Source organism: Pipra filicauda, unplaced genomic scaffold (assembly GCF_003945595.2).
Source record: "Pipra filicauda isolate LSUMZ 115617 unplaced genomic scaffold, ASM394559v2 scaffold356_size1356884_pilon, whole genome shotgun sequence".
Classification (NCBI taxonomy): Eukaryota; Metazoa; Chordata; class Aves; order Passeriformes; family Pipridae; genus Pipra; species Pipra filicauda.
In genome coordinates, this window is record NW_024104483.1 from 207,270 (window position 1) to 220,209 (window position 12,940).

Here is a 12,940-nt window from a genome sequence, read left to right on the forward strand (position 1 = left end):
TTCTGAATTAAATATTTCAGATTTTTAAATGTAGTTCACTACTTTAAATATAAGGTTTTAAATGTTGTATTGTCTGTTTCATTCTACAATGAAAGCAGTAGCCACACATCGTAGGACTTGGAAATTAAAGCAACACTTCACTGAAACAAAAGGTCCAACACCTCATAAGTTCACTAAGCAGTTAAATTAGAACCCAGAAGTTCTCAAACAATTTCAAAGACTGAATTTTCCCCCTACAATTTCCCCACTATTCTTTTTTTCCCTCTCCTTCTCTCTAGGAAATATCCATAACTAGAGAATTTCCTCAAGAAGAAAAAGACTTGGTCAAAACACTGTTCCTGATAGGAAACCAATCAACATTTTCTAACTAATCTTTCTAATATCTCTCATGTCTCTCAGACATGGCAGAGCTCAAGCCCTCTGCTGGAGGGCTGCTGAGGCTTCTGTTTTAATCTGCACCCTCAACCCTGCTCTGCAATTCAGTGCTCCCCTGGGGAAAACAAGAAGACAAAGATGGTGAAGGCAAAGATGGCAAACTTTTCTCCTATAAATTGTGAGAGTGGCTGGTTTGACTTCAGGTTGGTAAAAAATAAGTTACCCCTTCTCCATCCCTCAGTGAATAATTCAATCCCTGAGCAATTTTCTTGACATGATTTAATCACCTCAAGAACACCTCAAGGCATTTTTTTCCTTCGCATATAGCCGGTACAATGGTACAATGGTACAACAGAAGGCACCTGCACTGTTCGTCTAAAACCACGTTTACACATTCACAGTTTCTCTTTCATTAAAAGGAATTTAGAGATATCAATCTGTGATATGAATAGATAAAGCAGAGTTCAGGCTCAGAAAAGCAGTGCAGCATTAATCACTGGGCTGGAGAATCCTGGAAAGCAGTTTTTGTCACTATGCTTGTAGTTCTAATGAGCTTCTGCTTATTAAATTTTATGTGCCAAAATTTGGTTCTCTCCTATCCAGATCTCTCTCATGGACTGTCATTCATCAGCTCAAGAAAAACATTTTCATCTGATGCAACAGATCTACCTCCAATGGATGTGCAATATATTGTATTTCTGTCATTATTCAGATATACATTTCTTAATTCTAATAGCTGGTTCCAGTTTGTTTCTTTAATTAATTACATGTAATACAGCATTACATATTTCTCATCTGCACTTACAACATTTGTTAGTGATAACTAAGCTGTGGCTTTTTCTCTTTCTGAAATAACTACTTGGAGCTCTGGCTTTCAGATGCACTATCTATGGCAGTGTCAGTTAAAAAGGAAAAAAACAGTCTGAGTAACATTAAAGTCTTCATGTGTGATATCTACTTCCCATCAATAATTCCTAATGCTCCTATCTCATAGTTATCTAGGGGTCAGTTACATGACAAATTCCAATTATTTTTGTAAGACAGTAAAAAAGCTTTTTGACATAAGTATCATTGCTCATAATGGAAAAGTAAGATATGAAGCATTTTCACTTTTCTCAAAATTGCGTGTAACAGTGTTCTCTCTCACTAGTTAAATGTGAGGCTGTGTCTTCCAGAGATGCTGAGGAATTTGGCTCTGTTACAAGAACATATGATCTGAAGTTACCACAAGACTTTTCACAGAAAGTTCATAAAGACTGGGCTGATAAAACTAAACATTTAACTCAAGAGATTTGAAAATTACAATTTGTTCAGACACTTACCAGGAGAAATCTCTGTGCACTGAAACAAGCATCACATCTATGTCTTTGCACTCACACCATGCCTGGCACATTCCTGATATGTCCACAGTGACACATACATCTATCCTAATTGTAAAAACATTCAGCATTCTGAATTTCTTTTAAGTACTTTCTGTTAATCATTACACTCTGAAGAAATATTAAGAGAGCAGGCACCATAGGCTACCTTAGGGCTGGGGAACCAATGTATTTATTTCCCCTTATCCAGAATGAATGGGAATTTAAGGTCTTAACTTGCAGCAGCTTCCCTGTACAAAATGATGAATAGTAAGCAGCAGAGAAAATGAAGATGTGAAATGTAGAGTCTCTTTCCATATTAGGAAAGCATATCTTAAAATTCACAGTTACTCTCAATTGATAAACACTAATTGGAGAAGTCTTACCTTCTATGATCTGAGCTGCTGAACCAGCATGGATTGACAAGCCAAAGAGCAGTAGCAGCGAGTCCCAGGTCCACCAGGCGTGCCTGGAGCAGGTGTGCCAAAAAAAAAGGGGGGTGGGGGAAGAATGAGACCAAAGAGTGTAATACAGAAACACAAGGGGAAAAAAAGGAAAAGTAAAATTTAGAAGCAAGAATTCTTACCATGAGAGCATTTTTTGAAAGTCAGTTGAAAGAACTTAAGTGAGGAAAAAGTTCAGTGCACATGAGTTTTACGTTTATGAAAATAAGAAGTCAATAAAAACTGGAGCCCGCTGTTTCTCCTCCAACGTTCAGACACAAGTGGAACAAAGGCAGCACTCAGGCTCTCTGTGTGACTCACTGCAATTCACTGCTCCAGCTCTGAAATCTGACTCCGTGTAGACTTTCCTGTCAGACCACTGCCGAAAACTTCCTACTTTATTTATTGATGGACACCCCTTACTGCTGCACACCATCCCAGCGTTGTGTACAGCCTTGTCTTTACTGTATACCCTGACAGACAGTAGCACAGCTTCTCCAGCTTCCCCCTCTGCCGCTCCCGCCCAGTCATAACCTCCACTTACTTGTCCAATAAAACATGACCTCCAACATCCTTCAATCCAGCATTACATAGCCAATGATATAAATACTTATGTGGAATGGGACATTTCCCTGGCCATTTTAGCCAAACTTTATCAGAAGCAAGTTTTTAGATATGAGCAGGATGGAGCAGCCCCAGTTAAGTGGCAACATATACCTGGGAGCTGCACTGTCTTAGAGATTTTCTGTCATCTACAGAGACATTTCAAAGTACACGCTTCTCTCTGACAAATTCTCTAAGGTTAATACTCCTATTTACAAAGATTTACGCCCTGCATGTAGTTTCAGAGTGTGTCTCTACCTCAGCAGCTGTACTTATGTCTGCTATAGAGATCCTGTAGCTGAGCTTTTCTTATAGTTTCCATTAAAAGTGTTATTTCACCCCTCCCTCCTACCTTTGTGAAAAGTGTTTTTTTCACATGTAGTTCTTCAAAGCTAATTCTTGCTCAAAGAAGAAATTCTGCAAGAATATGCTTGAGGTTAATCCGACAGTTTTTAAGCCAAGAGTTGTTTAACAAAGGCTACAACTGTCACTTTTTGACTGGGACAGAAGGAGCCTGGAAAGCATTGCATATGGAAAGAGACCAATTGGCTCTTAGTAAGTCTAGGCTGAAAGGTGCTGGAGATCATTTTAGGAAAGTCAAAACTAAAAATGGGCTTACCTAGGATGGAGAGCGGGAGACAAATAGGAGTAAAGTTTTTTTCAGTAATGAAAGGAGAATCCCAATCAATAAACAGAATTAAGGAGAATTTCATTATATGGTGAATAAAATGCTTGAATTTGGGGGTTTTTGTTTAGTTGGTTATTTTAGGAGAGGTTTGTGATTGGGGTTATTTGAGTGTGGTTTTTTGTTGTTGCAGTAGTTGAGGATTTTTGATTGCTTGTTTATTTATTTATATTTTATTAAATTAGGAAATACAGATGTTAGGCCTTTAAAATCTAGAATCTTGATTCTGCAACAGACTCCCCCTTTAGGTTAAGAATCATAACAGGTCAGCTCTCTCCAGGTATATTTTTAGCTAAGCCACAGACTGACCTTCTGCATAATGACAAGGAAACAAGAGATCAAACTATCTTTTAATCAAGTGTCTTATAAACACACATACTGTTTTGTCTCCTTCAGAGGACCAAGGGCCCCCCTTTTTCAGTCCCATAGTACTATATCAGGGCTGAAAAAAAGTTTCATCATTCATCTTTTCTACTGGAGGCTGTGATCTCTTTCGCTCTCCCTGAAGTTTCTCCATTGTTACCACCACCAGCTGTGCTGCCTATAGGAACAGTTTGTAACACGTGGGCAAATCATATACAAAAAGCATTTATCTTATGCCTTTATCTTAGACACTAGATATATATTATCATAGGAGAAAATACTGAGTTTCTAAGCATTCCTGAAAAATATATTTGCATACAGCCTGACTCACTTTTCTATTTTTTTCAGGTAATATTTAACAATAGCTACCAAGAGCCATTATTAGTCCTGCCAAACTATTTTTTAACTCAGTTCCCTCCTTCAACAGAAAAGAAAGAACTTTCTATCTTTCTGTACACAAAATGTCAAAAGGCTTACCTGCATAATGCCTCCTGCTGCAGTATAGTTTTAATCCAGCCAAAGAATGTCTGCTTTGGTGTCTTACAGTAGACTAACCTAATTAAGAGAACTGTGTATAATCAGCCTGCAGATTTATAAAATTTATAATGATTTTTTTTTTTACAATATAAGCAGCAAAGATTTAATTATTAGATGGATTTTTCCTCTGGTTTTAGAAAACCCATAGAAAAAAGGGAAGTAACACCTCCCTTCTCCCATGGGTAATATGCTGTTCATGCAGATGATCTCCATGAAATGCTGCTGAGAGTGCCTTTAGTTTCTGCTTGACATTTTAACATGTATTTAACATGTCTAGCCAATGCTCAATATTTTTAGTACTACTAGACAAAGCATGTTCTTGACCTCTGCAGGCTGTTAGTTTTGAATGGACAGCAGTGGAGAAATCTCTAAATATAAACAGTTTGTTATGCCCACTCCTGTAGGGCATTGAGATTTTTTGAGTTTCCAGTGTTCATTTGTAGTCCCGAGAATTACCGAATATTAATAGGCTCTCTGTATCTGCTATATCTATCTATCCATGTATATCTTGCTCCTCACAAGGGCAGTGACATTTGTACACATCCACGCAGTATTAACCTTACTGTTTATCTCTTCCTTTTCAAACACAGCAGGACTTCTTTGAATTAGGGCATATGTGCTTTCCTTCAGTACTGTCTCCAGCTGGAGTTTTCCTTCTGGTTAAAAATCTCCGTTTTCCAGGCAAAAGTTTTGTTTACTTTTGCCAACTCTGTCAACTGATTGCATTCCTTAAGACTTGAAATGTCAGGCGATAATTCTGCTCTTGCAGTTCTTATCCATTCACTGTGTTAGTCTGGCTGGCTGTTCTTACATTTCTGATCATCAGAGGTTTGTTTTTTTCCTGTTACAACAGAAATTTCTTAGCTGTGCATTTCTATCCTCTGTAATCCTCTATAATTCCTCATAGGAATATTCTTGTGCAACATTAGTGTTAGAGAAGCAGTCTGCAGGAAGGTCTGAGTGAGTTAAGAACCACACTAGAAAAGAATAAAATATTTCTCTTCTGCTTAGATTTCTCCTTAACATGTACAAATGTTTGGCATTTGCAATATCCTCCAGCAAGAAGGTCCACTGCTCAGTTACACCTTTCATTAAGAAGTCTCTGCTTCTTTGTTTTCAGCTTAGGTCCTGCTGATGTTCTTCAGTGTCTCCAAGTTCTTGAAATGAATAGAGTGCTCCTGTTTTCTCCATGCCCTTTGTGATTTCAGAAGCCTCTTTTATATACCCTTTTCTCTTGTGTTCTTTTTGTACTAAGTGTGAACTTGGTCATTTATTGTGCTGCAACCATTCCACATCTCTAGTTATCTTTTTTAGCCTTTCTCAGAGTTTTGGTGTTTTTGGACAAAATTTTTGATCTTTAATGGAGTCAGGGGAATCATAACTGTACATGACGCAAATAATCCCAAGATTTCTCGAGTAACATAGCAATTTTCTCTGTTTTTTCTGAAAAGGAACACAACTGATGTGTTTTCTTGACTGGAGCCAAGATGACATTTCCATGGAACATTCATAAGCTCAATAATTTGCGCCTAGGAGGTAATTTTATGTGTAATTAGGATTTCTCTTCCCACTTTGAATACATTTATAACAAATGGGAAATTAATTAATTAATTAATTAATAATTATTAAATGTCTTAATTAAAATTAATTTAATCTACCATTTCATTCTGCAGTTATTCAGTCTTAGAAGACTCATTTGTAATTCTTTACAATCTGCCCCATCCTTAGCAAAAAAACTCCTCATCAGCAAACTTCACCACACAGCAGTCATGTAAACGCTTGCCTGCATTGAATCCTACAAGAAAGATGGACAGAGACTACAAGAGCATGTAGTGACAGGACAAGTGGGAATGCCTTTAAACTGAAAGATAGTAAGTTTAGATTAGATATTAGAAGAAATTCTTTGCTGTGAGGGTGATGAGGCACTGGAACAGCTTGTCCAGAGAAGTTGTGGATGATCCAGCCCTGGAAGTGTTCAGGGCCAGGTTGGATGAAGCTCTGAGCAACCTAGTCAAGGGGAAGCTGTCCCTGCCCATGGGAGGGGGTTTGGGACTAGATGATCTTTAAAGTCCCTTCCTACCCAAACCATTCTTTGATTCTATGATAAGGCAGTCAGTGCAATCTCTGTATGATTACAGTGCTGACCAATCTCTGCTACAAGGGCTGTCTGTATATTCCTCACATTTTTGTCCCTCTTTTAACCAGTTGTTCACACACAGACTCATTTCTTGTGTCTTGGCTTCCTGAAAAGGTATTGCCAATCATTCTGAGTGCATCATTTAAGTGATGGTTTGCTGCAGGGTGTATCAATTCATCTAGAAACTTTGAATGGCATTTCGGCTTTGAATATAATCAGCTGCTAAATGGCTAATTTCACAGTGGTTTGGTAATACACTCTCACAAGAATAACAAATGCTTCAATATCTGGTTTTCTGCATTTTTCTCCTTTCAACAAAGCACCTTATAAAAAAATGCTATAAATGTATCTTTTAAGATATGCTTATGAAGGAATGAGAGTGCACATTTATGTACCTTAAGACAAGGCTGTATAATAACCTACAGAATGGAACAAACTAAGGTCACACAGCTAAAGAATGCTGGCGTTTTCTAGCTCTTTAGTACTTAATTTCAAGTAATTTGATTTTCTGCCTACTCTCTCCCTCCCTCACTGTATTATAAAAAACACTGTGAAAAATCTTTCACTCGGGGCTGATTGGCAAAGAAGGCAAAGAGAGATCAGGGACCTGAAGGTTGCAATGGAAACCCTAAAAAGAAAGGAATCTCCTATCAATACTTATGTTGGGAGATGATTTTTGAAAAGGGAAGAGACCAGGACTGTTGGGCACACAGGTGGGAAAGATGAGGAGAATGGATGAATAATACAGAAAAAAGATGTGCAAGAAGAAGAATACGATGGAGTGAAAAGCCTGGGATAAGAAGTTGGGAAGAGATGAGGACAAAGCTAAGACCACTGGAAGCCAGTTAGAAAGCAGAAGTAAAGGGAAGTTTTGGTAAATTACCTGACACTATGTGGCAAGTAAACCAAGAATAAATGTTTAGGCGTATGTATTTCCCCTCTACAAACTGACTCAGTCTTTCACCAGGCAGCATAACCAGAAGAAGAAAAACGCTGTGATACTTCTGTTATAAGCAGGCATACATGAAACGTATTAGAAAAGCATGAATTGTGTAATACTCTAATATTTCAAATAGTATATGCTGTGAATAAGGATATTTCAGTACTTCTGATGGCACTTGCAAGTGTCAGTATGCCCCTATCAATTTTTGAGTGTGTGTTCTAAAATGCAAAAACATTAGAACTATTAACTAGGCTAAAAAAAAAAAAAAATTGTTTCCAGAAATGGTTAAACTGTTTCTGGTGAAGTTCATGGTATTGGCATGAGACACAAAATCAGTGTTCAGAAACTGTACAAGCAATTGAAATTATTCAATACAGCATGTGGGACAGCCGTAAAACCAAGCGTAAGTAGATGTTCTGCTTGTAATTTAAACTCACTTGCATGGCAACACTGATCCCACTGGTATATTACATTAATTTACCATTAGCAGAAGGGTACATAGTTTTAAAGCATATTTAAAAAAATAAGTCTTACCCATATTAAGTACATGCATTGCACTGAAAGGCTCCATTCAGACTAAATGTCACACATTCCTTTTATATGAATAAACCCAAAAAGAATGATACGCAGCACTTTCACTGTTGGTCTCCATGTTCAGTTGAGTTGAAGAAATATTTTTTCCTAGAGACGTACACACACACACACACACACACACACACACACACACACACACACACGGTCTATCACAGGGCACAGAAAGTAAAAAACTTCACCAAAATCCCTCTCCTGTTCTGTGCAAGCTAACTTGACTCAAATATTTTCCTTGTAAAAATATTTATAGAGCTTGACCCAATGAGTGACCGCAGTGATTACTTTTTACACTGCTTTGAGATAAACTTGTAAAAAGCCTGTTCTCCTACACTGGGACAAACCTCTTTTCTCACTGGTTTATACGAAGTAGGGGTTTTCAGAAAAGTAAAATCCTACTTTTTAACCCAACCACGAATCTTTAATCACCATTAGATTATTTTCACAAATTTCTGCTTTGCAAATCATCACGATAACAAGGACAGGATAAGGGAAGAGCAACTGACGTCATCTGCCTGTACTTGTGTAAAGCGTTTGACACTGTCCTGCATGACATCCTTGTCTCTAAACTGGAGAGATGTGGATTTGATGGATGGACCACTCAGGAGAAGAGAAATTGGTTGGATGGTCACACTCAAAGAGCTGCAGTCAATGGCCTGATGCCCAAGTGGACACCAGTGATGAGGGGCATTCCTCAGGGCTCAGTCTTGGGACCAGCACTGTTTAACATCTTTGTCAGCAACATGGACGGTGGGATTGAGTGCACTCTCAGCAAGTTTGCCAATGGCACCAAGCCATGTGGTGCAGTTGACACGATGGAGGGAAGGGACACCATCCAGTGGGAACTGGACAGGTTTGAGAGCTGGGCTTATGTGAACTCCATGAAGTTCAACAAGGCCAAGTGCACCTCAGCTGAAGCAATGCCAAGCACAAATACTATCTAGGTGGGGAATGGATTGAAAGAAGCCCTGGGGAGAAGGACTTGGGAGTATTGGTTGACAAGAAGATCAACGTGATCCGACAATGTGTGCTTGCAGCCCAGAAAGCCATCTGTGTCCTGGGCCATGGACAGGACATGGACCTGTTGGAGCGAGTCCAGAGGAGGTCCACAGAGATACTCTGAAGGCTGGAGCACCTCTTCTATGAAAACAGGCTGAGTGAGTTGGGGTTGTTCAGCCTGAAGAGCAGAAGACTCTGGAGAGACTTTATGGCACATTTTAGTACCTGAAGGGGGACTACAAGAGAGCTGGAGAGAGACTTTTTACAAAGATATATAGTGACATGACAAGGGGGAATAGCTTTAAACTAAAAGAGGATAGGTTTGGTTGGGATATTGGGAAGAAATTGTTTACTGTGAGGGTGGTGAGGCACTGGCACAAGTTGCCCAGAGAAGTTATGGATGCCCCATCCCTGGAAGTGTTTAAGGCCAGGTTGGATAGGGCTTTGAGCAACCTGATCTAGTGGAAGGTGTCCCTGTCCATGGCAGGGGTTGCAAAGAGATGATCTTTAAGGTCTCTTCCAACCTAAACCATTCTATGATTCTATGACCAATAATCCACCTTCATAGTTAAAAGGAGTACAAGTACTTTGCTTAGCTAAAGATTAAAAATCTAGCCTTATTGAAAAAGGTTTTCAGATGCCTGCAGTGTGAGGATTTTACCCAACATACTTGTCCTAAATATACATTTAGACCAAGACAATGATCAGGATGAGATGTGGTATTTATACTGTGTTCATGATAGCAAAGAACACAGCAACATTTTTTCCCAGGTCTGGTTGCTACACTTAGAACCTTTTTTATGGGCAAAATGACTCCACATCTCTTAAAATACAACAAACACATAAACCCTAGAATTTCAGGACAAATGGGATCCACCTCAATATGCAAGGTTTCTTTGCCAGCAGATAGCTGATCTGGGAAGAAGATATTCAAACTAGGATTTACAATGAAGGGACAGAATTACCAGCAGTCCAGTGAGAGTGAGATGGATAAGGCTGATAAGCAAAGGGCGTGGGGTGATGTGTCAGAAAGGACACACAGAATCAGCAAAACAAGTCTTAAATAGGGGCACCTCCAGAATTTGCATGTAACCAAGGCAACAACATTGGAAAAATGCAGGCCCTTGGGTTTTTCAGGATTCTAGGGTGACTCTCTGAAGTGCATGTACATAGCACAGGGAATAAACATGATGATTTAGAGATCTGTGTGCAGCTGCAGGGCTTGTTGTAATCTTGTTGTAGTCATGGAGACATGGTGGGATGGTCTACAGACCATTCCTGTTGCCAGCAATTTGACGGAGGTGATCGTTCCCCTCTGCTCAGCCCTGGTGAGGTCACACATGGAGTACTGTGTCCAGTTCTGGGCTCCCCATACAAAAGTGGTATGAGCATAATGGCGAAAGTCTAATGAAGAGCTACAAAGACAATGAAGGGACTGGAGCATCTCTTTTATGAGGAAAGGCTGAGATATCTGTGACTGTTCAACCTGGAGAAGAGAAGGCTCAGAGGGGGAACTTATCAATGTGCATGTGAATATCTGAAAGGAAGGTGCAAAGAAGAGGGAGTCAGGCTCTTTTCAGTGGTGCCCAGTGACAAGAGCAGAGGTGACGGGCACAAAATGAAGCACAAGAGGTTCCCTCTGACCATCAGGAAACATTTGTGAAATGATTAAGCACTGTCACAGGTTGGTCAGGAAGGTTGCTGAGTCTCCATCCTTGGAGAAACTCAGAAATCATCCAGACATAGTGCTGAGCAGCCTACTCCAACCTACTCCTGTGTGAACAGCAGGGTTAGACCAGACCACTTCCCAGATCCCTTCTCAGATCCCTTCCCACCTCAGCCATCTATGCCTCTGGGATTGTTAATATAATGGAATCTTTAACAATCTAATTCAAGAATCACCATTAGTCTTCACCTAATCAATGCGGAAAAAGAATGAAAAATGAAGTAGCTAGAGTAGTAATATACAGGAAAAGATGCGGTAATAGCAGTACTACTATTAAAATTTAACACACACACAAATGTCTTAGTTTCTAACCCTTTTCTGATGTTACACTCATCCTTCCACTGTTCCTCTAGGTCCTAGTCTTAGTGGTTTCACTCTGATGTTGGCCATGGGGATGAGGTCTTCCAGCAAGTTCTCAATCGGAGTCCTTCACTGGAAGGAATACTATATCCAAGCTGATTGTTTATTCTTTCTCTAACCTGATATACATTTGCTTTGAATTTAGGACATTTAAAAAATTTTAAACAAAATCTAGGACATAAAAGATGAAAATAAGACATTAAGTGTAACTAAGATATAAATTAAAACTAAGATGTGTTCAGAGAAAAAAAAAATCACATATTAAGATGAAATGTCCAAATACTAGAGATGTCAGAACAGAAGTTCCTGATCTCATGAAGTTTAACATGTGCAGTTCTCACCAGCTGTCAGTGGGAAAATGTCAGACAAGGCCACTGTATATGATGACCATCAATATGATGGCTACATTTGCAGGCAGGATGATCTATTCATATTTGTGTGTGTAAAATATATTTCTGATGAACACCAAACTTCATTTCCAAAGTGACAAGGCTCTGTGTTACAGGTAGGCAACTTTATTTGCCAATACAGAATAGCAGTGTCACAAAGATCTTTGAAAAATATTTCTCTTCCCTCTTCAAATCTCCTTTATCCAATAGCTCAGCTGCAATTATACTACTTAGAAAAAATTAAGGTATCCAACTATCTTAAAAATAGAAGAAATTTGTAATGATTAGGAAAATTAAATATACTCAAAAGCAGAAAAAGATCAATGCATTTTCAAATAATCTTTAAAACATTCTGTTGGTAAATTATTTAAAAAAAAAAAAAAGTCCATACTATCTATTCTTAAGACTAAAGGGACATTAAAATAATAAAAGCTTTCAAAACAAAATACAACTTTAAATAAAAATACCAATTTTTATGTCTTAAGTTTCGCTTTTCAGTTTACAGAATGGAATTTTTTTCTTCAAGAATAATTTTGTTTGAGATAGTCATCTGTCAAAGAATTTTAAAACTAAGGACAGTATATGGCCACTTTAGTCTAGCATCAGATTTTAGCAGATAAATGCATTCCTTGCTGTTATCCAAGTATGTCTGTTTCTACTTTATCTATGTGTTTTTGGAAAATGCTTTCCAAATGGCAGACTATTTTCATGGAATTTTGTGAACTCTTTTCCCTCTCTTTTTAAAATACAGTAAATTCTGCTTTCTATATTGCCTATCCTCCCATTACAAATTGTGATTTTTCTGATCACCTTCTGGGCAAGAGATCTGGAATGCATCTTCAGGAGAAGGCAGCAGAGGTTAAAACTGAAACCTGCCCACAGGTAGTGAGACTTCTAATTAAGGGAGCAGGGGAAAGAAAAGCTGGCATTGAAGAACCACAAAAAGGAAACACACAATGCCAGCAGGACAGAAAGTGTGTTTACTCTGAGTGTGACTGTTACAGGATAGCTACCACCCACAGCTATGAGACAGAAATAAACACATTACCCATGTGCTTGACTCTTACCAGAATTGAAAAAACATTTAGTTATAGATCTTAAAAATATCATGTGGGCAAAATAAGTTTTGAGCAACAACATGATTCACATGTTTAAGTCTGACTTTTCATTGTTTTTATTTTAGGAAGAGGTGTTTGGCACACAAACACACCCAATAATGCTTTGCACAAAACTACTCAAAAGGAAAAAGAGATCTTCTTCCACAACTTAGACAAAAACATGACTTCTGACATAGCAGCAAGGATTGTTCAACACTGCTACAAGAATTCATGCGGATCAAGACAAGGCTTATAATTAGAAGTAGTTGCTTCTGTCTTCAGAGAGATGCAGCGTATGTTTTCTGATTTCCTAGAGATTTACATCACATATCCTCTA

At 38.6% G+C, this 12,940-nt stretch overlaps 1 protein-coding gene across 1 annotated transcript in view; it reads right to left on the reverse strand.

Annotated features, from left to right (window-relative positions):
• The window catches only part of LOC114001849 (collagen alpha-1(XV) chain-like), a 125,951-nt gene extending 123,484 nt beyond the window's left edge, over nucleotides 1-2,467 (reverse strand). The window contains exons 1-2 of the mRNA XM_027747395.2: nucleotides 2,320-2,467; nucleotides 2,120-2,202 (exon numbers count right to left, since the gene is read on the reverse strand). Of these exons, the coding sequence (XP_027603196.2) occupies nucleotides 2,120-2,202; nucleotides 2,320-2,330 (94 nt within the window). The 5' untranslated portion in view covers nucleotides 2,331-2,467. The remainder of the gene's footprint in view (nucleotides 1-2,119; nucleotides 2,203-2,319) is intronic.
• Nucleotides 2,468-12,940: the final 10,473 nt, after the last annotated feature.